The sequence below is a fragment of the Ranitomeya imitator genome, chromosome 4, assembly GCF_032444005.1.
Source record: "Ranitomeya imitator isolate aRanImi1 chromosome 4, aRanImi1.pri, whole genome shotgun sequence".
NCBI lineage: Eukaryota > Metazoa > Chordata > Amphibia > Anura > Dendrobatidae > Ranitomeya > Ranitomeya imitator.
In genome coordinates, this window is record NC_091285.1 from 44,003,261 (window position 1) to 44,030,343 (window position 27,083).

At 42.6% G+C, this 27,083-nt stretch overlaps 1 protein-coding gene across 2 annotated transcripts in view; it reads left to right on the plus strand.

Moving 5' to 3' along the window:
• LOC138675440 (leukotriene C4 synthase-like) overlaps window positions 1-24,699 on the plus strand; it is a 51,309-nt gene extending 26,610 nt beyond the window's left edge. The window contains exons 3-6 of one of the 2 annotated variants that reach the window (XM_069763610.1): window positions 2,089-2,188; window positions 4,965-5,035; window positions 13,276-13,357; window positions 22,468-24,699. In XM_069763610.1, the coding sequence (XP_069619711.1) occupies window positions 2,089-2,188; window positions 4,965-5,035; window positions 13,276-13,357; window positions 22,468-22,579 (365 nt within the window). In that variant the 3' untranslated portion in view covers window positions 22,580-24,699. The remainder of the gene's footprint in view (window positions 1-2,088; window positions 2,189-4,964; window positions 5,036-13,275; window positions 13,358-22,467) is intronic. The other variant, XM_069763611.1, reaches the window with a different exon arrangement.
• The last annotated feature ends 2,384 nt before the right edge of the window (window positions 24,700-27,083 follow it).

Below are 27,083 nucleotides of genomic sequence, written 5' to 3' on the forward strand. Positions count from 1 at the left end.
TATAAAAGGTGGATCTGCCTCTGTTGAGACACACTCAACAGGATGTCAGCTCAAGGGACCATGGCCCCAGCTGGAGGAATACAGATCTCCATTGACCATCACTGAAATCTCAAAGACATTTCAAGAATCCAGGCTGGGATAATTAGGTCACCTGGCCACATACTTCACTGTACTCGGCTGGTTGGGACAGTAGGCCCTGGATGCCCCGAAGTTGCAGCTGCTCTAATCTTGGCGGCCCAGCAGAAGGGTAAGACTCTGTCATTTGCACCATCTTGTTTACTTGCTAGGACTGTACTATATGTTATTGTCAATTGGTGTTCAATAAAGTAATACCTCACTGTGTTACCCGCACTCTGTATTGTTTGAGTAGCATTCCACCCACGGCAAAGGAGTATAGGCATTCAGTGGGTTGAGCCCTGGTCCTTGTGGTCTTTCTAAAGACAGCCAGGCCAGAGGACGAGAGTACCCACTGACCATCATCTCTTCACAATTTGATTTGCACTTTTTAGGAAGTTTAAAAAATACACATTCAGAAAAATTTATTAATATTGTCTTAAAGGATATGGACACCATCAGAGACATTGGTTGGGTTTAAATGTTTAATGTAGAAAGGTATATATTTTGGGCTAAAAATTATTTTTTCTTTTGAGTTTTATTAAAAATGTTTCACCGTTCAGCTTTTACAACCTCTGTGTTTCCCTGCACATTGCTGGCTGCAGAATGAGTTATCTGGGAATCTGTCAGTGAGCTCATTTTGAGTCTGTAACTTTTACATGTCTGTTGCTGCCTGCTGAAATGAGCTGCCTGAGAATCTGTCAATTAACACGTCATGAGAGTATGCAACTAATCATTTTCTGTCCACATCAAAATTGCGCTAAACTTTTATGCAATCACATATCAGCTCTGAGCATCTAAAAAATGACAAAAGATTTTCAAGTTCTCTTGCCAGAGCTCACCGATGGATTCTAAGGTAACTCATTCAGCAGCAAGTAATAAACAGAGGCCACGAAAAGGCAAACGATGCAAGATTTTTAATGAAACCTAATTGCAAAAATTATTTTAGCTCAAAGTATATGCATTTAATAAAAAAAAATGAATGCCTCCAAAAGTTTCCATATTCTTTACCTTTAGGCCACATACACTTGACTACATCTTACATAGTAACATAGTAACATAGTTAGTAAGGCCGAAAAAAGACATTTGTCCATCCAGTTCAGCCTATATTCCATCATAATAAATCCCCAGATCTACGTCCTTCTACAGAACCTAATAATTGTAAGATACAATATTGTTCTGCTCCAGGAAGACATCCAGGCCTCTCTTGAACCCCTCGACTGAGTTTGCCATCACCACCTCCTCAGGCAAGCAATTCCAGATTCTCACTGCCCTAACAGTAAAGAATCCTCTTCTATGTTGGTGGAAAAACCTTCTCTCCTCCAGACGCAAAGAATGCCCCCTTGTGCCCGTCACCTTCCTTGGTATAAACAGATCCTCAGCGAGATATTTGTATTGTCCCCTTATATACTTATACATGGTTATTAGATCGCCCCTCAGTCGTCTTTTTTCTAGACTAAATAATCCTAATTTCGCTAATCTATCTGGGTATTGTACTTTATTAATTTTGTTGCCCTCCTTTGTACTCTCTCTAGTTCCATTATATCCTTCCTGAGCACCGGTGCCCAAAACTGGACACAGTACTCCATGTGCGGTCTAACTAGGGATTTGTACAGAGGCAGTATAATGCTCTCATCATGTGTATCCAGACCTCTTTTAATGCACCCAATGATCCTGTTTGCCTTGGCAGCTGCTGCCTGGCACTGACTGCTCCAAGTAAATCTTCCACATTTTTCACAGTGGCTCATACTGAATGATAATTTTGGTGCATCCTTAGACACTTACCTTATGCCACTTTTTGTTTGGCGTCATTTCGAAGAGTTTTTTGCACAAAATATTTAGAAGGAATGTGGCTCAAGTGTCTAAAACATTTTCCCATTGTACCATAAGTTCCTATTGAATATTAATAGCTCAGTGTTTATTATTAAGTACAATGTTAAAAATACATTGATAATTTTCTTCTTTTTTTTGTAGCATATTTTTCCTTGCAGGTCATTGCAGCTAGGAGGAAGTACAGTGTATCCCCTCCTAGTACGTCGGGGCCCCCTGAATTTGAAAGGGTCTTTAGAGCTCAGTAAGTAGCTGATTGTTTTGAGACTGTGCACATTACCTGTCACCAGTATGAGTATGAGTTAAACTGGCCGCATCTTGGAATAATGGCTGCAGAGCAGAACAAAACATACTTTTTATTTTTTTAATTTACCATCTCCATACCTCCCAACTTTTGAAGACCAGAAAGAGGGACAAAAAATGGGGCGCCCGGACTGGTGCGATGTCATCTGTGCATCCCGATCATCTCTAGTTGGGACCGGTGGATTATTTTTTGTTCCTTCATTAACAGTTGGATCCGCCAGAACTTTCTCATCTTTATGTAGCATCACTATATGACATCCGGCTTTTTTGTGCCTGTAAGGCCGTGTTCACACATTGCCGAAATACCGTGTTTTTTGTTTTCTGCAGGATCCGCACCAAACTACACAATCTTCTCTGGTTATTGCATTTTTTTATGCCTTTTTCCCATATTTGATGCATTTTTGGTGCAGATATGAAGCCGCTTTTTTAATGTGCTTTTTACAGTACAGAGGAGTTTTGATTCTGCACTTAAGTTGCTGCAGTTTTTACATACTTTTTTTTAGGCTCCACATAGAAACCTCCAGAGGAAAAAAAAAAAAGCATCAAAACTGCCCAGTTCAGCAGAGTATTTAGGGCAGTCCCACACGTCCAGATAATTCCGGTACCGGAAAAATCGGTACCGGAATTATCCGTGTCCGTGTGCCCGTTCTTTTCTGGGGCACATCAGTGTGGCACACGTGCGGCACACGTGTGCCGCCCGTGTGCCGACTGGGTACCACACGGAGTGTGCAGGAGACAGCGCTAGAGATAAGCGCTGTCCCCTGCACCTGGTGCTGAAGCCGCCATTCTTATCTTCTCTGCAGCAGCGTTTGCTGGAGAGAAGATATGAAAAATCCTTTTTTTTTTTTTCGTGTTTAAAATAAAGATCCCTGTCCCCACTCCCTCGAAGCGTCCTCTCCGCGCCGCACCTTCTCCTGTATGAGCGGTCACGTGGTGCCGCCCATTACAGTCATGAATATGCGGCTCCACCCCTATGGGAGGTGGAGCCGCATATTCCTGACTGTAATCAGCGGCACCACGTGACCGCTCATACAGAGGAAGCTGGCACTGAGAGGAAGCTGCGAGGGAGCCGGGTGAGTATTTTATTAACAGCGGGCGGGCGCACAGGGGGTGGGAGGAGGGTGGGGACATGGATCTTTATTTTAAACACTAAAAAAAAAAAAGGATTTTTCATATCTTCTCTCCAGCAAACGCTGCTGCAGAGAAGATATGAATGGCGGCTTCAGCACCAGGCTGGGGGGACAGCGCTTACTGTAGCGCTGTCTCCTGCACGGCACACGGACTGCACAAGGACAGGGTCCGTGTGCGGTACGTGTTTTACACGGACCCATTGACTTTAATGGGTCCGTGTAATCCGTGCGCTCCTGTAGCAATATGTTATATGTTCATGTGGCCTCTAGGGGTCTCACTACTTTTATGTGTGTTCTATATTCTTTGTTTGGAACTTGTTGGATGTTGTTGTACTCGGAATTCATGTAATGGAGGTTGAGACATGATGTGAATAAAGAGCCTGGAGATACACACAGAGTGTGATTTATGACAGGATTCATCAAACAGAACAGCTCCCACGAACACTGACATGTCTCCCTGTTTTGCACACGGACACACGGTCCGTGAAAACACGCTGACATGTGCAGAGACACATTAATTTTAATGTGTCTACGTGAGTCAGTGTCTCCGGTATGTGAGGAAACTGTCACCTCACGTACCGGAGACACTGACGTGTGAAACCGGCCTTAATCACACTCGGGGCTGCTGTGTTCCAGCAAAAGTCACTACTCTGCAGTGAGGAGAACAGACGATGTCATTATGTCTCACACAGAGCCTACTCTAAGCTATTGTGGGGGCATGTTCTTCTTTCCCCAATGTGTTGCTGCCTAAACATTGATCAGAGTCAGAAGGAGGAAGAAGTACAAGGCCCCAGTGAAATCTCCCTGAAACAAAAAAACTCTTTAAGTGCCGATTACTTTGATTGCTAATATCTCCACAACGGAAAGGTGAGATAAAAAAAAAAATACTTTGAACCTGCTCTGCAACCCCTATTACATCATGAGTAGTGATGAGCGAGTATACTCGTTGCTTGGGTTTTCCTGAGCACGCTCGGGTGGTCTCCGAGTATTTATGACTGCTCGGAGATTTAGTTTTCATCACCTCAGCTGATTGATTTACAGCTGTTAGTCAACTTGAATACATGAGGGGATTCCCTAGCAACCAGGCAACCCCCACATGTACCTTAGGCTGGCTAGTAGCTTTAAATCATTCATCTGCCTCGATGAAAACTAAATGTCCGAACACTAACAAATATTCGGAGATCATCCGAGCAATGAGTATACTCGCTCATCACTAATCGTGAGTCTAGTTCAACATGAAAAATTTGGTGAAAGGTGCCTCCATGGTAACAGACTACATTCTGGTCTTAAAGACTACAAACCCCTACCTGTACCAAACCCTGTACCGAACCCATTTTTTTTCTTTTGTCTGATTCTACAGTCACTTTGCCATCATTCTATTCAATAAATGTTATTAATTTTTCAAAATATTATTAAAAAAAAGAATAGATAAAATTAGGTATAGAGGAACATCCTGTATGTAGCTTACGGTACTTTTAGTTAGTTAGCAGCAAGCAGAGATATTAAAATAGTGTGGAATTGAAGCACAGTGAAACATATTCTCTATTAGATTATGCTCAGCTATTTCTATTGCTCTCCTCTTTGCAGGGTTAATTGCACAGAATATTTCCCGCTGTTCGTTTCTCTGCTCTGGCTGTCTGGGATCTTCTTCCATCAAGGTGAGATAAGTGTCACTAAGCCGTCTCCATCTATAAATACTATGGTTATAAATACAGGCCGACATACCAGCTCCTTATTATAGTTCCCTGCTGCTGAGCATCTGATCCCTGCACATCTGATACGTGGCAGTGGAAAGAAGGAAATCTTCTATTCTCTGGTGTCAGTGCATCCGATATTGTATATACGGAAGTATTTTCTCGTAGAAACATTCATTGTATGGGAAAATACCTCCATATGTCAAGTATCTGATGGATCCAAATGGACATTGATTGACTTCACGACGCGGTCAATTTCCGTTTTTGCGTTTTTGTTCTTTCCTCCCCTTCTTCCCAGAACCATAACCTTTTTTTTTTATTTTTCTGTCCACATAGATACATGAGGACTTGTTTTTTTTTTGCAAGATGATTTGTACTTTTGAATGACAGCATTCATTTGACCACATAATGTACTGGAAAACGTGAAAAAGAAATCCAAATTGTGAAAAAACGCAATTTTGAAATAGTTTTTTGGGAATTGTTTTTACAGTGTACATTCTGTGGTAAAAATGACCACACAGTATGATTCTCCTCATCAGCGCGATTACGGCGATACCAAACATGTCCAGTATTTTTATTATTTTAGCTTTGAAAAAAAAAAGACCTAAAGTTTTAGAAAACAATGTTTGGGTTGTGCAGCCATTTTCTGAATGTTTTTATTTTTTGGTTGATGAAGCCAAGTGAGGGCTTATTTTTAATGATACTATTTTGATTTGATATATAAATTTGACGTTGATCGCTTGCTACAGTTTTTTTGTGGTATTGCAGCGACCAAAAAAATGTAATTTTGGCATTCTTGATTTTTATTTTTTATCGTTTATGATGTTTACCTGTCAGATTACTTATTTTTTATATTTTGATAGATCAGACTTTTCTGAGTTTGGCGATACCTCATATGTGTATTTTTTTACATTTTTAAATTATCTTTAATTGGTGGGAAAAGGGGTGTGAATTGAACTATTTTTTTGTGTGTTTTTCATATTTTTTCCTTTTTTTTGCTTTTAGGGGACTTGAAGCTGCGATCATCTAATCTCTTGTGTTATGTACAGCGATGCCGGAGCATTGCTGTATATAACAGAAATTACGGTCTCCTCTGAAACCTGACCACGGACAGGGTTTCAAAGTTGCAGCAGACCCTCTGCTGTCATAGCAACCCATCGTTGACCCGCGATCACGTCATGGGCGCTGATGGGTGCTTAGAATGACGCGATCCCATTCCGGTGTGTTGTTAATGCCACTGTCAGAGTTTGATAGCGGCATTTAACAAGTTAACAATTGTAGAAGGTGCTCTGCGCTACTCGCGATTGTTAGAGGCAGGTCCTGGCTGTATCAGCCAACCATTACTTGCCAAATATGGGACAGGTTCACCCCGTGAGCCCGCTCCATACACCCGCTTCCAACTTGCGCCGTACATGTACGGCAAATGTCATGAAGGATTTAAAGGGGTTTACATTCAGCCATGATAGCCATGACCTCTTCTTCCATCTATAATTCGTCTGTGTAAAATGTAACACATATACATACTTGACTTACTGCGTTTCCAGCCCCCTCCTCACATTCTTCCACCTATATACAACCATATTAAGGACACCGAGAGTGTTAACAGCGTAGCAGACAATGCTGTTCACAGACGGACCGGCCCTTCTGGCATTTGCCAGAATTGCCAGATGGCCAGTCCGGCCATGTCTACGGGAATTGTAAACCATGTGATTGCTTGACATGATGTAATCAGGGCCATGTTATAATAAGGCTCAAGAGTCATGAGTCCATTAAGAAATTGGAAGGTAAGGGCGCAATTTCTGTAATGTAAGTACACTGCAAAAATCTACATTAGATTGTTAGGATCTGAATTGAATGAAAATGTCTAATTATAAAAAACTCCTGCATCCTCTTCACGACAAGCGCCGTACATGTATAGAAGCGGGGGTATAGAGTTGGTACACAGGTTGAGCTTGTGCTGCCGATTGCTCATTTTTATTGTCAAAAATACCTGAATGACCAAGGGGTTAAAACAGAGCCGGAAGTGTTAAATTTAAAGGGAACCTGTCATTAAATTCCTAATTATGGGCAACATGAATAAGAGTCTGGCTTCATGAATGCAGCCATGTATGATTTATTCTGAATGAGTGCAGATGGCTTCTCCCCAAAAAGCTCCGGGTGATTGACAGGTCTCTCCACACCCAGGGCAGGGAGGATGCAGCTGAGTTGAGTCTCTCCGTGTAGTCCCTGGCCGGATCTTCACACTATGCCGCAGCATTTCAGAGTTTGCCATTTCCTTTTTCTGCTAAACTCTAATTTCTATTCGGCTAAATTTCTTCACATAAAATAAAATCTATAGACAAATGCCAGGGTTATGATTTTTTTTAGACACCTTTGTCATTAGTAGTCACAACATAAATGATTTACGATAAAAGACTGTAAATTCTAACAACACTAACTGCATCAGTAAGAAATTGATGGGCAGCTCCTAGTGTGGAGCCATACTGCCTCCTAGTGGCCGATTGTCTTACCGACAATTTCCCATTAGAGTCTTCAAATCCGGGCTTCATATCGTATTAATATGCCACTATATTGACCTCTGTACAGTCAGCCGGTTACTGAATTAAAGTAGCCGTCTCCTCAAGACAATAGCTTCAAGATATTTTTTCATGAACTCGTGTGAACATTTTTGTTCAGAATAGTCACTATTTTTTCAGACATAAAAATCTTTTTCCACTAAATAATTTGATCAAATTGCCATTTTTTTTTCCCCAAAATGGTTTTATGGTTTCACATATGTCTTGCATTGGTGACCTGTGTTCATGCTTTTGGGGTGAAAGCAATCCTGAAAAACGCAACAACAAAAAATGCAGCAAAACCTCCTTTTTGTAAGCAGCTTCTTTACTGCCAGAAAAAATCTCAGCAAAAATGCAACGTATGAACATAACCATACAGGGAAAAATGCAGAGAGCAGGGGTCTCATATGCAAGAATAGAAACCTCTTAAAGCGCACCTGTCCTATCACACAAACTTGTAGAAAACCATAGTCTTGCTGTATTTATTCCCCATGGTCTTGCTGTATGTATTCCCCATGGTCTTGCTGTATTTATTCCCCATGGTCTTGCTGTATTTATTCCCCATGGTCTTGCTGTCTTTATTCCCCATGGTCTTGCTGTATTTATTCCCCATGGTCTTGCTGTCTTTATTCCCCATGGTCTTGCTGTATTTATTCCCCATGGTCTTGCTGTATTTATTCCCCATGGTCTTGCTGTCTTTATTCCCCATGGTCTTGCTGTATTTATTCCCCATGGTCTTGCTGTCTTTATTCCCCATGGTCTTGCTGTCTTTATTCCCCATGGTCTTGCTGTATGTATTCCCCATGGTCTTGCTGTATTTGTTCCCCATGGTCTTGCTGTATTTATTCCCCATGGTCTTGCTGTATTTGTTCCCCATGGTCTTGCTGTCTTTATTCCCCATGGTCTTGCTGTCTTTATTCCCCATGGTCTTGCTGTATGTATTCCCCATGGTCTTGCTGTATTTGTTCCCCATGGTCTTGCTGTATTTATTCCCCATGGTCTTGCTGTATTTATTCCCCATGGTCTTGCTGTCTTTATTCCCCATGGTCTTGCTGTATTTATTCCCCATGGTCTTGCTGTATTTGTTCCCCATGGTCTTGCTGTATTTATTCCCCATGGTCTTGCTGTATTTATTCCCCATGGTCTTGCTGTCTTTATTCCCCATGGTCTTGCTGTATGTATTCCCCATGGTCTTGCTGTATTTATTCCCCATGGTCTTGCTGTATGTATTCCCCATGGTCTTGCTGTATTTGTTCCCCATGGTCTCGCTGTCTTTATTTCCCATGGTCTTGCTGTCTTTATTCCCCATGGTCTTGCTGTCTTTATTCCCCATGGTCTTGCTGTCTTTATTCCCCATGGTCTTGCTGTCTTTATTCCCCATGGTCTTGCTGTCTTTATTCCCCATGGTCTTGCTGTATGTATTCCCCATGGTCTTGCTGTATTTGTTCCCCATGGTCTTGCTGTATTTATTCCCCATGGTCTTGCTGTATTTATTCCCCATGGTCTTGCTGTATTTATTCCCCATGGTCTTGCTGTATTTATTCCCCATGGTCTCGCTGTATTTATTCCCCATGGTCTTGCTGTCTTTATTCCCCATGGTCTTGCTGTATTTGTTCCCCATGGTCTTGCTGTATTTATTCCCCATGGTCTTGCTGTATTTATTCCCCATGGTCTTGCTGTCTTTATTCCCCATGGTCTTGCTGTATGTATTACCCATGGTCTTGCTGTATTTATTCCCCATGGTCTTGCTGTATGTATTCCCCATGGTCTTGCTGTATGTATTCCCCATGGTCTTGCTGTATTTGTTCCCCATGGTCTTGCTGTATTTATTCCCCATGGTCTTGCTGTATTTATTCCCCATGGTCTTGCTGTATGTATTCCCCATGGTCTTGCTGTATTTGTTCCCCATGGTCTTGCTGTATTTATTCCCCATGGTCTTGCTGTATGTATTCCCCATGGTCTTGCTGTATTTGTTCCCCATGGTCTCGCTGTCTTTATTTCCCATGGTCTTGCTGTCTTTATTCCCCATGGTCTTGCTGTCTTTATTCCCCATGGTCTTGCTGTCTTTATTCCCCATGGTCTTGCTGTCTTTATTCCCCATGGTCTTGCTGTCTTTATTCCCCATGGTCTTGCTGTCTTTATTCCCCATGGTCTTGCTGTCTTTATTCCCCATGGTCTTGCTGTATTTATTCCCCATGGTCTTGCTGTATTTATTCCCCATGGTCTTGCTGTATTTGTTCCCCATGGTCTTGCTGTATTTATTCCCCATGGTCTTGCTGTATTTATTCCCCATGGTCTTGCTGTCTTTATTCCCCATGGTCTTGCTGTCTTTATTCCCCATGGTCTTGCTGTCTTTATTCCCCATGGTCTTGCTGTCTTTATTCCCCATGGTCTTGCTGTCTTTATTCCCCATGGTCTTGCTGTCTTTATTCCCCATGGTCTTGCTGTATGTATTCCCCATGGTCTTGCTGTATTTGTTCCCCATGGTCTTGCTGTATTTATTCCCCATGGTCTTGCTGTATTTATTCCCCATGGTCTTGCTGTATTTATTCCCCATGGTCTTGCTGTATTTATTCCCCATGGTCTCGCTGTATTTATTCCCCATGGTCTTGCTGTCTTTATTCCCCATGGTCTTGCTGTATTTGTTCCCCATGGTCTTGCTGTATTTATTCCCCATGGTCTTGCTGTATTTATTCCCCATGGTCTTGCTGTCTTTATTCCCCATGGTCTTGCTGTATGTATTACCCATGGTCTTGCTGTATTTATTCCCCATGGTCTTGCTGTATGTATTCCCCATGGTCTTGCTGTATGTATTCCCCATGGTCTTGCTGTATTTGTTCCCCATGGTCTTGCTGTATTTATTCCCCATGGTCTTGCTGTATTTATTCCCCATGGTCTTGCTGTATGTATTCCCCATGGTCTTGCTGTATTTGTTCCCCATGGTCTTGCTGTATTTATTCCCCATGGTCTTGCTGTATGTATTCCCCATGGTCTTGCTGTATTTGTTCCCCATGGTCTCGCTGTCTTTATTTCCCATGGTCTTGCTGTCTTTATTCCCCATGGTCTTGCTGTCTTTATTCCCCATGGTCTTGCTGTCTTTATTCCCCATGGTCTTGCTGTCTTTATTCCCCATGGTCTTGCTGTCTTTATTCCCCATGGTCTTGCTGTCTTTATTCCCCATGGTCTTGCTGTCTTTATTCCCCATGGTCTTGCTGTATTTATTCCCCATGGTCTTGCTGTATTTATTCCCCATGGTCTTGCTGTATTTGTTCCCCATGGTCTTGCTGTATTTATTCCCCATGGTCTTGCTGTATTTATTCCCCATGGTCTTGCTGTCTTTATTCCCCATGGTCTTGCTGTATTTATTCCCCATGGTCTTGCTGTATGTATTACCCATGGTCTTGCTGTATTTATTCCCCATGGTCTTGCTGTATGTATTCCCCATGGTCTTGCTGTATGTATTCCCCATGGTCTTGCTGTATTTGTTCCCCATGGTCTTGCTGTATTTATTCCCCATGGTCTTGCTGTATTTATTCCCCATGGTCTCGCTGTATTTGTTCCCCATGGTCTCGCTGTATTTGTTCCCCATGGTCTTGCTGTCTTTATTCCCCATGGTCTCGCTGTCTTTATTCCCCATGGTCTCGCTGTCTTTATTCCCCATGGTCTTGCTGTATTTATTCCCCATGGTCTTGCTGTATGTATTCCCCATGGTCTTGCTGTATGTATTCCCCATGGTCTTGCTGTATGTATTCCCCATGGTCTTGCTGTATTTGTTCCCCATGGTCTTGCTGTATTTTTTCCCCATGGTCTTGCTGTATTTATTCCCCATGGTCTTGCTGTATTTATTCCCCATGGTCTCGCTGTATTTGTTCCCCATGGTCTCGCTGTCTTTATTCCCCATGGTCTCGCTGTCTTTATTCCCCATGGTCTCGCTGTCTTTATTCCCCATGGTCTTGCTGTCTTTATTCCCCATGGTCTTGCTGTATTTATTCCCCATGGTCTCGCTGTTTTTATTCCCCATGGTCTTGCTGTCTTTATTCCCCATGGTCTTGCTGTCTTTATTCCCCATGGTCTCGCTGTCTTTATTCCCCATGGTCTTGCTGTCTTTATTCCCCATGGTCTTGCTGTCTTTATTCCCCATGGTCTTGCTGTATTTATTCCCCATGGTCTCGCTGTATTTATTCCCCATGGTCTCGCTGTATTTATTCCCCATGGTCTCGCTGTATTTATTCCCCATGGTCTTGCTGTATTTATTCCCCATGGTCTTGCTGTATTTATTCCCCATGGTCTTGCTGTCTTTATTCCCCATGGTCTTGCTGTCTTTATTCCCCATGGTCTCGCTGTCTTTATTTCCCATGGTCTTGCTGTATTTATTCCCCATGGTCTCGCTGTATTTATTCCCCATGGTCTCGCTGTATTTATTCCCCATGGTCTCGCTGTATTTATTCCCCATGGTCTCGCTGTATTTATTCCCCATGGTCTCGCTGTATTTATTCCCCATGGTCTTGCTGTATTTATTCCCCATGGTCTTGCTGTCTTTATTCCCCAATGTCTTGCTGTCTTTATACCTCACAAGTTAAAACGGCTTTTGATGCACATTTCAGTCTATGTCCAGGAGCTGTCCCGATTCTCATACTCTGAAACTTGCTATCAACTCAAAATGTCGTTACCCAACAACTTTTCTTGCCCATGTATGCCCGGGTTTGCCAGACTAGAAGCCCCTCAGATTGTATTGTGGTGCTTAGTGGGTGATCACATGATGGACTTTTCTTTATGATGCACATAGGTGGCTAAATTGTCCAGTAATTCTCCCAATTTTCATGCTCTGTAACTTGCCATCTACTCTTTTTGAATGGATGATTCCTCTTCAGCATCATTCTGCCAGCACTTTAAGTGCTGGAACTTCCTTTCCCATACTTCTCAGCATATCATTATTCAACAACTCGGCTCCCTCATGCATGCATTTACGGCTAGCAATTTAACAGCACATAGAGGAGCTGGGTTTTCCAGTGTTGAAGCTCCTCAAAGTGTATTATAGCTCTTAGGCCGGGATCACACATGTGAGAAATACGTCCGAGTCTCGCATGGTAATACCTGGCACTGCCGCCGTCTCTCTGGAGCGGAGCGTGCAGCTCCATGTATTGCTATGCGGCCACACGCTCTGCTCCTGAGTGACGGCGGCAGTGCCAGGTATTACCATGCGAGACTCGGATGTATTTCTCACAAGTGAGTGAGCTCTTAGAGGGGAAAGTGAGCTCTTAGAGGGGAATTCCATCATGGGCCTTTCTTTATGAACAGTGGTTAAAGGAGTAAAACATCATTTTACTAGCTAGAGCCTTTCTTTCAAAGCATTCTGTCTCATGTAGGGTTGTCCCGAGTGGTCTCTATGGTGGATAGAAGCCCTTCTAGGACAGATTGTTAGTACAAGTAATGCAAGTGCTTCCCACAATACACAGTTGCAAACTATAAAAAGTCATTAGCTCAGTTACTTAGTGGGTACATGGTAAATCTATCCCTCCAAAAACTACAGAACCTATAGTGGTTTACTTATGCATTGAAAGAGACAATACGAGAAATATTAATTAAAGAGGCAGAATGCTATATGTACTCTCATTGTTTTCTACGTCTAATCCACCGTTTGTGTTTTAGGCACAGCTGCGGCTTGTGGAGTTTTATATCTATTTGCTCGCTATCGCTATTTTACAGGTTACAGCGCTTCATCACAGGGCAGGTAATTATAACGAAATTCATATTATATATATCCGATATAATAGTGTGACATATACTTGTAAGAGGGTGACCGGGATAGCCATGTGTTCTCCCTTGATTAGAAAAACGGTTATAACCTGTGAATACGAAAAATTGTTTTATATTGCATAGAACCTTATAGGCACCAAGGTGCAAGGTTAATGTATTGCTATAATATGTGGGTCACTTAACGTGTCCTGATAAATGTATTCAATATAGGGAAATTATAAAATTAGTATATAGGACATAGGCTAGGGTTTAGCTATAAGGCAAGATTGGGTGTAGTGCAGGGGTGGGCACAATACATTTAGGAAGTAGATAGGTTTAGGAGAGAAACAGTTAATGTCTTCAGGTATGGCTCCAGTGTGGGAAGGAAAGGGCCAGGTAACATAAGGAACACTTCATGGTTAGTGCAGTGAGAGTAAGAGATTACGGTAGATGGAATGATAAAGTGTTAGCAGAGTTCAAGGCCAGAGGGCTGGGGTCACAAAAAGTACAGACTTTTTGGGCAGCATGAGGACGTCAGCTTCTGTTTTCTGTGGCCTTGCCTGCAATGTTCGGGGCCTATGGCCAGAACTAGACACTGGGAAGTGTGTCTTATTCCCTTCCCACAAGGGGAAGCCAGACGGGAAGACATGTGAAGAAAACAGTACGAAACTCACGGGAGCTGCGTGGCCGGATAGAGTACCCCAGGGGCCACGGAGGACATCAAGCGAAGGGATAGCTCAGGCCGAATGAATAGAGAATATGGAAGCGTGTTGTTCTCTAACATCAATTGAACATGGACTGCTAGGTAAAGTTGAACTGTTGGTTATGAAGCAAGTGTCTCGTGATAAGTGTGCTGATGTTCCTGGATCTGGGAGTCTGGATACAGCGGAGGTCTGTGGCCGAAACATGAGTGTTCTGCACCACACACAGCATATGGGAATCGGGACACAGTTTATTTGTAGGGTGCCAGTGTGTGGGAACACGGCAACCGCTTGCCCATGACTACTGCCCTGTGCACCTTACATACTCACATGCAATAATGTAATGAATATGTATGGACAAGAGCATGTCCTCATTTTGTATTAGGGGGCATCACAGAGCCAGTGATTGTCTACACCACAGAAACCAATTGCAGCCATGCAGTAAGAACATATACAATACATGCCACCTATAGGCCGTTTTCTGGTACCATTTTACATCCATTACCATAAATATGGAGTTATTCCTCCTATGCAGCTATAACAGCTTCCACTCTTCTGGGAAGGTTTCTGCAAGATTGTGTCTGTGTGTACTGTTGCCCATTCATCCAGAAGAGCATTTGTGAGGTCAGACAATAATGTTGGAGGACAGGCTGGGCTCACAATCTCCAATTTAGTTCATCCCAATTGTGTTGGATGGGGTTGAGGTCCAGGCGCTGGGACCAGTCACGCTCTTCCACACTAAACTCCTTCAACCTTGCTTTGTTCACTGAGCACAGTCATGGATAACCTTCCCCAAAGTGGTCCCACAAAGACGGAAATTACAATTGTCTAAAATATATTTTTATGCAGAAGCATTAAGATTTCCCTTCACTAGAACTAATGGACCTAGGCTGACCCCTTAAAGGGAATCGAATCTGTCAGCAAGTTTTTGCTACCTCATCTGAGAGCAGTGTAAGGTGCACTGGGCAGTAGTCATGGTTGAGGGGCTACATTGCCACGTCCTTGCACTTCACAATAAATAGTGTCCTTGTCCATCAATGTTGTGCTGTGTGCAGTGCGGTGTACTCTTTTTCAGGCCAGATGCCTCTGCTGCATCCGCGTCCTTTGGTCCAGGATCAGCAGCACATAAACCAGGGGACGCTCGATTCTTAACACTCTGAGTTCAATTGATGATACAGCACAGTACGTTTCCGTGTTCCCTGTTAATTCAGCCTGAGCTATCCCTTCGCTTACTTGTCCTTCAACCCCCTGGATACTCTGTCCAGCTCCTCAGTATTAACAAGACCCTTCCCGTCTTCTTCACGCATTTCCCTGTCTGGCTTCCACTTGTTGTAAGAAAATAATGCACACTTCCTAGTGCCTAGTTTGGGCCATAGGCCCCAGACATTACAGGAACGTCCACTGAAGATCATTGCGGACGTTCCCATACTGCTAGAACAGTACGTACTTCTTGTGCCCTTCAGCCCTCTGGCCTTGAACTCTTACTAAAACTTCCTCTCTCAATCTGATCTAACCATGAAGTGCTTCCCTTTTTAAATGACTCTCCCCTTCCATGCTGGGCTGGTCTCAAACTAATTACCTGTATCTAATACTGTGCTCCAGTTCCTATAACTAAATATGCCCAACTAATTATTTACTTTCCTTATTCATTATTACATTAATAAAATTGTTCATTAATTCACCATACATTAGGAGAACCGCAGGAATTGGTGCCTATAAGGTTTTTATGCAATCTACATTTTACACTATTAAGTTAACAAAAGGAACACTTCCAGGTTAGTGCCTATAAGGTTCTATGTAATATAAAACACTTTTTCATATACACAGGTTATAACAGTTTTTCTAATCAAGGTAGAAGCACATGACCGTCCTAGTCCCCCTCTTACACTACTACTGGCATATTCTTTAGTAGTAACTAGGAAGTGCTACTACTCGCGCATGTCTTCTCTAAGTAGAAAGTGACTATCTTCTTTCTCTCCAAAAGTCCTCCACACTGTGCATCCAGCTAACAATAACTTTTTCTTTACCCTCTGCCTACAGTGTTATTTTCACTTTCCCCACAAATGTGTATTTGAAGGCATTAATCTCACATTAAACCAGTGATTTTCAACCTTTTTTGAGCCGCGGCACACTTTTTATACTTCCCGAGGCACACCACCAACCAAAATGGCACAAAATGGTGCGTCCAGGTTTGAGATGAAAGTCTGCAGTCATTCTATGTGACTGCAGGCTTCTGAATTCTCACAGCGCAAGCACTGCACACTTTCAGGATTCTCCCTTGCCGGTGGCCAGAGTGGACGGTCATGACAGCACAAGTATGTGATTTGGATACTTCTGGCCACATTCTAACTAGACGTGTCCGGCCTCAGTCAATTCATTTTCATTGAATGAGGCCACACATGTCTAGTCAGCACGTGACCGCATGTATGTAAATCACCAACATCAGAGAATTATGATAGCAGTGTGCACTGTGAGAATTCAGAAGTCTGCAGTCACATAGTATGACTGCAGACTCATCACAACCTTGGACATCCCCTTTAATGTTCCTAACAAATAAAAATGAGAATTAGTATCACAAAAAAAAACACATTTACATCCAGGTACCTGATAGATGACGTTGTTTGTGGAGTCGCCTCTTTCTTTTCATCTTCACCTTGTCCAGATGCCATGATGACTCTTCTCATCCACCGGCAGAGCTCGCTTCTGCAGACTTCCATCTTCTCCTGTCTTCTGCAGCACATCCCGACACAACACCCTTAAAGACAGCAGTGTTATTATAATGCTCCGGAATAACAATATCTGCCCTAGGCTGAGCCCCTGAGTAAATAATTGCCCCTCACTTTATTCCCAGCACATAATATGACCCTCACTGTCCCTCTTATGGTACATGCCATCCACACTACCCTCTCTCTCTTTTCCATACTTCACACTGCCTTCTCATACGGTGTCCCTCATAGAGAGCCCAGTCTCTCTACTGTGCCCCTTCATTACACTCCTCCTACTTGGCATACTGTCTCCTCCTGGCTGTTACCCTCACACTACTCAGTATCTATTATGTGTCCACTCACACTTTCATCCCCCCATACTGTCTGCACACATTTCTAATAGCCTCCTCATGTACACCCCCCTGCTAACATACCCCTTTGCTCTCTCCATATTTCCTCCTCACACATTCCCCCCTCACACATTCCCCCGACTCCCCATACTGTCCTCACATATCCCATCACCGTTGCTCCCAGTACTGTCAGCACACATTTTTCCCCTCGCTACTGTGTCCACCCCCATCTCCCCACTCACCCCCACAGAATATATCCACTGCCCTTCCGATAGAATAAATCCATCCCCTTCCACAGAATAAATGCACCCTGCCCCACACATGCTAAATAAATTCCAGCCCCCCCCACGTACACACTGAATAAATCCCCCCCACACACTGAATAAATCCCCCCCACACACTGAATAAATCCCCCCACTCACTGAATAAATCCCCCCCACGCACTGAATAAATCCCCCCACACACTGAATAAATCCCCCCACACACTGAATAAATCCCCCCACACACTGAATAAATCCCCCCCACACACTGAATAAATCCCCCCACACACTGAATAAATCCCCCCCCACACTGAATAAATCACCCCCACACACTGAATAAATCCCCCCACACTTAATAAATCCCCCCACACACTTAATAAATCCCCCCACACACTTAATAAATCCCCCCACACACTTAATAAATCCCCCCACACACTTAATAAATCCCCCCACATACTCCCCATAAACCCGCCCCACGCTGAATCTTCGGTGTCTTAAGCTCCACAGCACAGGAGCACTTACCACCAAGTCTCTTCTGTCTCCTGCGCGCCGGATAGTGACGTCAGCAGCGTGATCACATGACTTGATCACGCTGCTGGCGTCGCTCTGACCCAGCGGTCAGAGCCTCAATTGTACTCGCAGCTGGTAGATGTCTGCGAGTACAATTGATCTCCGGGAGCCGGCGCGCTGCAGCTTCTCTGTGCCGGCTGTCAGCTTGACAGTCGGCACAGAGAACAGCTGACTCCCATTCCCCGCGGCACACCCGACCATGTGTCGCGGCACACTAGTGTGCCGCGGCACACTGGTTGAAAAACACTGCATTAAACAGTTGCATCAAACTCCAACATTCAAGAATACATTAGTATTGCAGATCATAATAAATACAAATTTCACAATAGCAATGTCTTCAGGGGGTTTTAGCTATCTCCTTCACTCCTTTACACTCTTGACACTCAGTGAACATTTCCAGGAGGAATTGCTGAGGAATGGCACAAACACAGATTCTTGAGGATTATTATCTCATGAAAAATACAAACATTCATTACAACTTGTCAGGAGAGGGAGCTGGCCGTCTATGAGAAAAATCTACCACCAGGTTTCTGTTGTCCATAAGAATAAGCAAAAAAGGTTGCACTCTATAGTGCTAAAGCATGCCAATGTGAAATATATGAAATATGAATAGCAATATGGTTTCTGGATACTAGGAAAAAAACGAGATGCTTAGCATATACTTTGGCCAATTCATGCATGCCCAGCAACCAACGACAAGGTGGTCTCAAAACTGCTGGGTCCTAATGTGTCTAGTGTTAATACCTCTCTAAGACTGATTTTATGGGTAGGTAGGATCCTGTTGCAATTAAAATCCACCACATGCTGAAGTTCAAAGAGCTAATATACAATGACAAAAAGACTGACTGACATTTCCAAGCTAATGTGAACAGGTGCATATTAGGAACAGCTACCTCCATATACAATAAACAAAAAAAGTTGCACTCTGTGGTGCTAAAGCATGTCAATTTGAAAAATATGAAATATGAATAGCAATACTGCTTCTGGATACTAGGACAATACTAGGACCACCTTGTCGTTGGTTGCTGGGCATGCATGAATTGGCCAAATTATGTGCTAAGCGTCTCATTTTTTCTTAGTATCCAGAAGCAGTATTGCTATTGTATATGGAGGGAGGTGCTCCTAGTATGCACCTGTTCACATTAGCTTCAAAGTTCCAGTCAGCCTTTTTGTCCGTAAGAAGTCTTGACAAAGTGTGCAATGGAAACCCCCTCACTAATGGTTGAAAGGTCAGGAAGTGACATTGATGTGTCAGAGTTGGGGACCATGTTTGGATTTTGGTCTGTATTCGGCTACTTTCACACTAGCGTCGGGCTCGGCACGTAGCAATGCGTTGGGCCAAGGTTACCGACGGTAGCGTTGTTTGCGCAGCGGATGCAGATTTTCATTGCATCCGCTGCCCCATTGTGAGGTGCGGGGAGGTGGGGGAGGAGTTCCGGCCGCGCATGCGCGGTCGGAAAAAGCAGTCCGTCGGCAGCAAAAAACGTTACATGTAGCGTTTTTTGCTCCCGGCGGTCCACCACAACACGGCGCAACCGTCGCACGACGGTTGCAACGTGTGGCAATGCGTCGCAATGTGTCACTAATGTTAATCTATGGGGCAAAAACGCATCTTGCAAACAACTTTGCAGGATGCGTTTTTTCCCATAAACGACGCATTGCGACGTATTGCAAAAAATGCGAGTGTGAAAGTAGCCTTCGGTATTATCATTTTCTATTTTTTTGGCCGCGGTTCATTCTCCGCCACCAGTGAAGAAAAACATCCCATCAGTCAGTTCCGGCTAGTGTGTTTTTCAGCAGCACCAGCTGAAGCTTCTTGTGCTCACTGTTTCCTGCAACTTGTTTGTCACCTCAGACCACAAATGGCTTCCTTGACACGTACATCATTGTACTCCTTTGTGTAACCTTAAGGCTGCCGTCACGCTAGCAGTATTTGGTCAGTATTTTACCTCAGTATTTGTAAGCCAAAACCAGGAGTGGGTGATAAATACAGAAGTGGTGACGTGTTTCTATTAGGCCACATGCACATGTTGAGTATTCTGTCCGTTTTTTACATCAGTATTTGTAAGCCAAAACCAGGAGTGGGTGATAAATACAGAAGTGGTGCATATGTTTCTATTATACATTTCCTCTATTTGTTCCACTCCTGGTTTTGGCTACAAATACTGATGTAAAATACTGACCAAATACAGCCAGTGTGACGGCAGCCTTATCCAATGATACTAAGAGCTTCCTATATCCACATTCACATCAGACAGATACTCAGGTTTCCCGCTGATACAACATACAATAAGAAACATTTGGCATACAAAAAACTGGGAATACCGTATATATAGGGCTGGGATGACAGGTAGGCACCTGCATAGGATACTACCTGTTTAATTTAAAAAAATAAATAAATCCTAATTGTACCTACGGCTCCCAGCCTTTTCTTTCCTTTGGCTGCTACCATTTAGCACAGTGACGGCAGGGGCTCAGGCACGCAGGTGAGCAGTGTGAGGGAGTCACAAACATCACTCACCGCGCTCTCTGTCTGCGCCCCGTCCTTCATACTCTCCCGGCATTCAACTCTATTCGTGTCTTCAAGATGTGAATATAATTGATGAAGTGAGTGCTGGGACAGGGGCAAAGTTACTCCGACAGGATGCAGGCTAGTTTTGTGATGACATCACTGCATCACGCCTTGCGTGCCCCCTCTTACAGATGAAAGAAGTGGAGATACAGGCTGTGGGGACAGAGAGTCTGGATTAGGTGAGTATAAACTTTTTTTTTCTATTATCTTATATTGGACCTGGAGGTTGGATGGTGAGACATATTTATGTCTAAGGAGCTTTGGTTACCCTCATAATATATGGGGGGGGGGCTGTGAGAAGATATCATACTATATGGTGGGCTGTGGAGGACATCACACTGGATGGGGGTCTGTGAGGGACATCATACTGAATGGGGGCTTTTGGGGACATACTGTATGGGGGCTTCAGGGCACAACTTACTATATTGGGACTGTGCAGGACATCAAACTGTATGGGGGATTGGTGTGGAGTACTTCATACTGAATGGAGAGCTCTAAGGGACATCATACTATTTACTGTAGAGGGCTGATGTGACCATCATACTATGTAAAAGGACTGTGGTGGGCATCAACTGTATATGAAGGGTTGTGGTGGATATCATACTGTATGGTAGACAGTGGTGAACATCATGCTGTTTATTGAGGTTGTAGTGGACTCTGCGTGTGGGGCTGAGGTTGTCATCACACTGTATATGGTACATGGGCATATGGTGGACATCAAACTGTATGTTCTGTAGAGAAGCTTAGGGGCCATCATACTGTGTATTGGAGGTTTTGGTGGACATCATACTGTATGGGGCGCTGTGGTGACCATTGTGTAGGGGGTTGTTGTGAGCATCATGCTGTATATGGGGTGCTGTGGTGTACTGTGTATGGAAAGCTGTGTTGGACACCATATTGTATATGAGGTTTTGATGGACACCTTAGTGTTTGGGGGGCTGTGGTGATCATGTTCAATGGGTGGGAGATTGTGGTGGCCATCATACTGTGGGGAAGAGGTACAGTTTGGAGAGGATGGCGTGGTGGCCAGTATGACAGTATAATGAGAGAGAGGCCACAGTATGGATATGGAAAGGGGGATGCATGAAATTATGGCACAATATGGAGATAGATTAGTATGAAGGGAAGACAGTGTGGAGATATTTGGAGTTTAAGGAGAAACAGAAGAGAGAAGACAGCCATGGTATAGACCATAAGGATGGACCTTATGGAGGTTATTGCTAATAAATTCGGACAGTCTGGCAGTTATAGCTGATAAGGGCAGATATTGTGGAGGCCCTAAACCGCAAGAGATTTATTTAGGGCACAGTCTGGGCAGATATTTTCATGCAGAGGGCATTATATTAACACTTTTACTTTTAAGGGCACGTTCGGGATGTGCTATAGAAGGCTGGAGAAGAGGGAATTTTGCAGAGGGGAGTTGTGGTTCTGAAAACTCATTGAATTGCCAAAATTCGCCTTGAATAGATTTGCTCATCTCTAGTCAAATAGTATCTTTAAATTAGGATATTTATTTTATAATTTTCTTTCTTTCCCTATTTAGCCTGAGGAAGATCCAGTTATTTGGACCGAAACGTTTGTCAAATTAGATTTTAATAATTGTTCACGTTTTCCATACTGACGTGCTGAGTTATTTTTCTAGGTTAAATTAGCATTAGTCACTAAAGCATTAGCATTGCCATTAAATTGGTATGTCACACGGAGGTCAGCGACTAAGCCAAATAAAGAGTTTTGCAAAATCTTCAATCACTTCATTAGTGCTCATATGTATCATAGCTCCTAGCCGTCATTCATTGCACACAGAACTCTTCTAAGACCCCCGATCCTGTCCAGTGTTCCCAGGTTATTCTCATCATACATATTTATAACATATGCTTTGGCTTTCTTGGCTATATGTACTAACCATTTCTCAATATTAATGATTTTGTTGTGTTTTATACTGTTTAGGTTGGCTCCAATGTATCTTAATGCCGGAGTTCTCTGGTTTATGATCGCTCTTTCTGCATTAGGTCTTCTGGATGTTCTTTTTGCCCATTATCTTGGAGTGGATATTCTGTGATACTGGATAGAAGAAGCAAATGGAAATGTTAAAGGACAACATAACATTATTGAAAGTATCAATAAATGCTTTATAGCAAATGAGACTGACGTGAGAATGTGAGAAATGCTCCACTATCATTTTCATGTTCTATGGCTACACTCTCCAACCTGTGTGTAATGGCGACTGCATGGATTTATTCATCACCACCGGTTACCATCAAGATCGGCCCCCAAATATCAGAATGTTTTGGGGAGATATCTGTTGGATAATGTTGTCTTTTTATGTTATACCTGAGTTTTATGTAATGGTAGGACCATACTGTGTTGTGTTAGTTTCTCGATGTGCTACTATTGTTGAAGCATAAATAAATATGGGGTCTGGATCTATGACTTTGCACCATGGCGGTACTAATTTACCACTATTTCGTGGCAAATCAGAGAACACTTTTTGGACACCAAGTACAAGATACTAGCTAACGTATGTGTTTAATTACTGGGCGCTAGCAGCAAAAACTCAAAAGTATTAAACACCCAAGAGTTTCAGGGCCCGATTTACACATTTCTACGCCCTAGTCGCCCTAGACCCCCTAGACGCCCAAGGCCAAAGCACATAATTCTGCGCCTCCTCCCTCAAAAAGTTGATAATACTGTAAATGTATTGATTAGAAAGTTTTCACGCCTGCTTAAACGAACTTTACCATCACGTGTCTCATCAGATTGAAGTTTCCTGAGGATTGAACGCTTTTCATCACGCTCTTATACCGTACTTTCTTTTCAGAAATGTCAAGAGCTTTTTACTCAAAAATCAAACTGTTCTCATAATTCTATGAAGAACTTTATTAGTGACTGGAGAACTTCGGCAACTTCTAAAACATCAATTTCCACATTTGGAACCTACTTTTTCTTTTGGTGTAATCAGAGCAGCACCGTTCTACAAAACTGTGCCATGAACGCCCTTTCAAGTTTTCGCAGCCTCTGCTCAAGTTCCTTATTTATGGGTTTTGTGACTTTCAAAGTATTTTAGAGCATCTATGTATCTATGTTGGCATTAGATATGTAGAAATCAAATGAAATTAATGTAATAAATCACTTTGAACCACTATTGTAATGCCAGATCTTAAATTTTCTTTAAGACGTGGCTTCCACTAAGAGAGAGAAATAGCAAATGCTTTTCGTCTGTGACTAAGCAAGACAACGTAATCTGTAGAGAGGCAATGTAAATGTATCGCTTAATTTGTTAAATGTATATGGATGCAAACTTAAAAAACAGCATTTTATACGGCCTTTTCAAAATAATACTGAAAAACTAAATATTTGGTTGTTATTTCATTCATATATACGCCCCCCTGATTGCTGCGATCTAGGCCATGGCTTAGATTTAGCATTATGGGAATTCCAACCCCTGAAGAGTTATTGTAAACCATCAGATATCAACCCACTTATATATGCACATACTGGTGCTTTTCACAAAATTAGAATATCATTAAAAAGTTAATTTATTTCAGTTCTTCAATACAAAAAGTGAAACTCATATATTATATAGAGTCATTACAAACCTAGTGATAAATTTCAAATGTTTATTTCTGTTAATGTTGATGATTATGTTATGATTATGTTGATGATTATGGCTTACAGCCAATGAAAACCCAAAGGTCATTTTCTCAGTAAATTAGAATAATTAACAAAAAACACCTGCAACGGCTTACTAAGCATTTAAAAAAGTCCCTTGGTCTGTTTCAGTAGGCTCCACAATCATGGGGAAGACTGCTGACTTGACAGATGTCCAGAAGGCATTCATTGACACACTCCACATTCTTTTGTATTGAAGAACTGAAATAAATTAACTTTTTGATGGTATTCTAATTTTGTGAGAAGCACCTGTATGTAATATTTGCTGACACTAACATTACTTGATGCTATATCTGTATGTGTTAATCCAGCTAAGTGACTGAAAGCATCTGGCTGTCCATCTCTGGATGCTGATTATTAATTAAGGATTTAAATAAATGCATTACTATTTGCCAATTTCACTGTTTCTGAATGTTGAAAATGTTTAATGTGGAATACTTTTATGTACACAATCAGAAAAAAACAAACAAAAAAACACAAGTTTATAATAAAAATTCATTTTGAATGTTATTTCCTGTTGATACTTTCCATGCATATTATATGAGTGGATGCCCACTGGAGCAATTGCCACATATTTAAAGTATATTTTCTTTTTTATTAAAAACAAAAGTGCAGGTCTCTTACAAAATTCAACACTTCCAAAGTGAAAAATAAGATACTGGTTTTCTTATTCTAAAACTAAAAGTGGGAAGCTCTGGGCTAGTTGTTACTAACATCAATAATAGCTTTACAGCATTTTACAGATATTTGGCAGCATGCTGTTCCGTAATCATGGTGACTATCGGCAGCAGTGGAAGGGGATAAAAAAAAGCAATTTCAGCAGTGTGTTTTTGGCACTGCTTGCTGGAAATGGGCTAATTGGGAAGTGCTGGTTATTTAGGATTTCCAGTCTGTCCATTCATAACAGGACACATGAAAAAAAAAAATGAGTTAGCAAAATGAATGTTTTGGGGGCCAGGAGGATAAAAAAAAGTAATATGCAGAGTAGTTGTATTGTAGTAGAGCAAATGTAATGAATCTATTGTCCCTGATATTCAGAATTGCAAATAAATTTAAAGCGCTGTCATGGGAATCCATAAAGGGTTAAAAAATGGGTGAATGAGTAAAAGCCTCTGGACTTATGTTATCATAATGAATATATTCTCAATGTATATGGCCGCTAGTTGTGTGTGATGAAGGTTTATCATTGATATGATCATAACCGTTATGGTTTTATTTTGGTGGGGGGTGCAGGGTAGAAAGGCCCCTTAAAGGTCCCTTAAAATTAGGTCTCAGTTATTCATTTTGTTTTGCAGTTTGTAGTATGTTTCCGCCAGTGAAGCCTGGCTCCTAGCAGAAAACATATATTTTTCAGGGAAAACAGGGTTGTTTGAGTAGCTAATCTGAAGCATAATTCTCCTCAAGACAGAGACTTAAAGGAATTGTCATATAAAGGATAGATGCTAACTTGTTGAACATGGGAGTCTGTGGGGGGAGACTGCTGGGACCCGAACGAATTAGCAGAATGTGGAACTTTTATCCCCATTACCAAGAAGCAGCACTGGGTATGCTCTACCACCACTCCATTAATTCTCTATGGGGCTGTTCTTGGTGTATCCAAGCAGCTCCATAAAGACTGAATGGAACGGTGGTTGGGTGTCTGACCTGTCATTCCATTTTGTAGTGAGGATAACATTTCCCCCTCGGGGGATAAAAAATTCCCTTTTCTGCCGAATAGTGCTCATCCCTGCCAGTGCCAGACTGCGGTACCAAGGACCCACCAGTAACATCAACTCCAGGACCCCATTTTTCAACTACTTGAAAATATGACTTTATTCTCCTTCACAAATTTTTATAGCAATAAACTGGGTTAATTGTTAAATTAACAAGATGCTGCCTTTGTATCTGGTGAATCAAATGTATTGTGCTCATGAGTACTGCTGATGTAAGAGTGTGGTGGCATACTCCTGCACAGGGACCACCGGAGTATTCTCCTGTTCTCCTATGGGCAATGTGCGAGTCTGTTTCCTACGGTCGGACACCCAATGCTCAGCAATTATTCAATAAATAGGTAATGACTTGTTTTCACTGGACAATCCTTTCAGTAGGATCCTGCATTGCCAAGAACTATTAGTAAATTGAACAGCAAATATGGACAGCGATTATAACAAAGTGCCCAAACCACGATAGGACCCTCGTGCCAGTTTGGTTTTTGAGACTGTTTCCAATTGTTGTAAGCATGGCCAGACTGGCCATCAAACAAGTCTAGCAAATGCCAGATGGGCCAGTCTGGCGTCGGCCACATCGATTATGATAGTGTTTAACAGTGCCGCCGTCCTCAGTCCTAAAAATGAGGCACGATGAGAGATGGGGTGTGTGTGACAGTATTACATGGAGGCACACTGTGGTATTGTTATCATTATCAATGTAATCTAAACTCTGCTGCCCCCAGTTGTTTGCCAGACTCTTCTATCGGCCAATCCCTGCACTGGCTCCCATTGCCCAAAGACTCCACCTCAAAACCCTAACCATGACACAGTCATCCACAACCTGTATCCTCCAAACATCTGTGACCTAGACTCCTGGTATTTACCTACACAAAACCTCTGATCTACACACGATCTCTACTCCCCTCTTATCTCCTCTTCCCACAGTCGCATACAAAATTTTTCCCATGCATCCCTCTAATCTGGAACTATCAACCCTAATATATATCAGACTCTCACCTACCGTGGAAACATTCAAAAGGAACCTGAAGACCCACCTCTTCCGACAAGCCTATAACTTGCAGCAACCCTTGCTCCAGTACACCGCTGCACAAGCAACTCTGCCCTCACCTACTGTATCCTCACTCATCCCTTGTAGATTGTGAGCCCTCGCGGGCAGGATCCTCTCTCCTCCTCTACCCGTCGTGA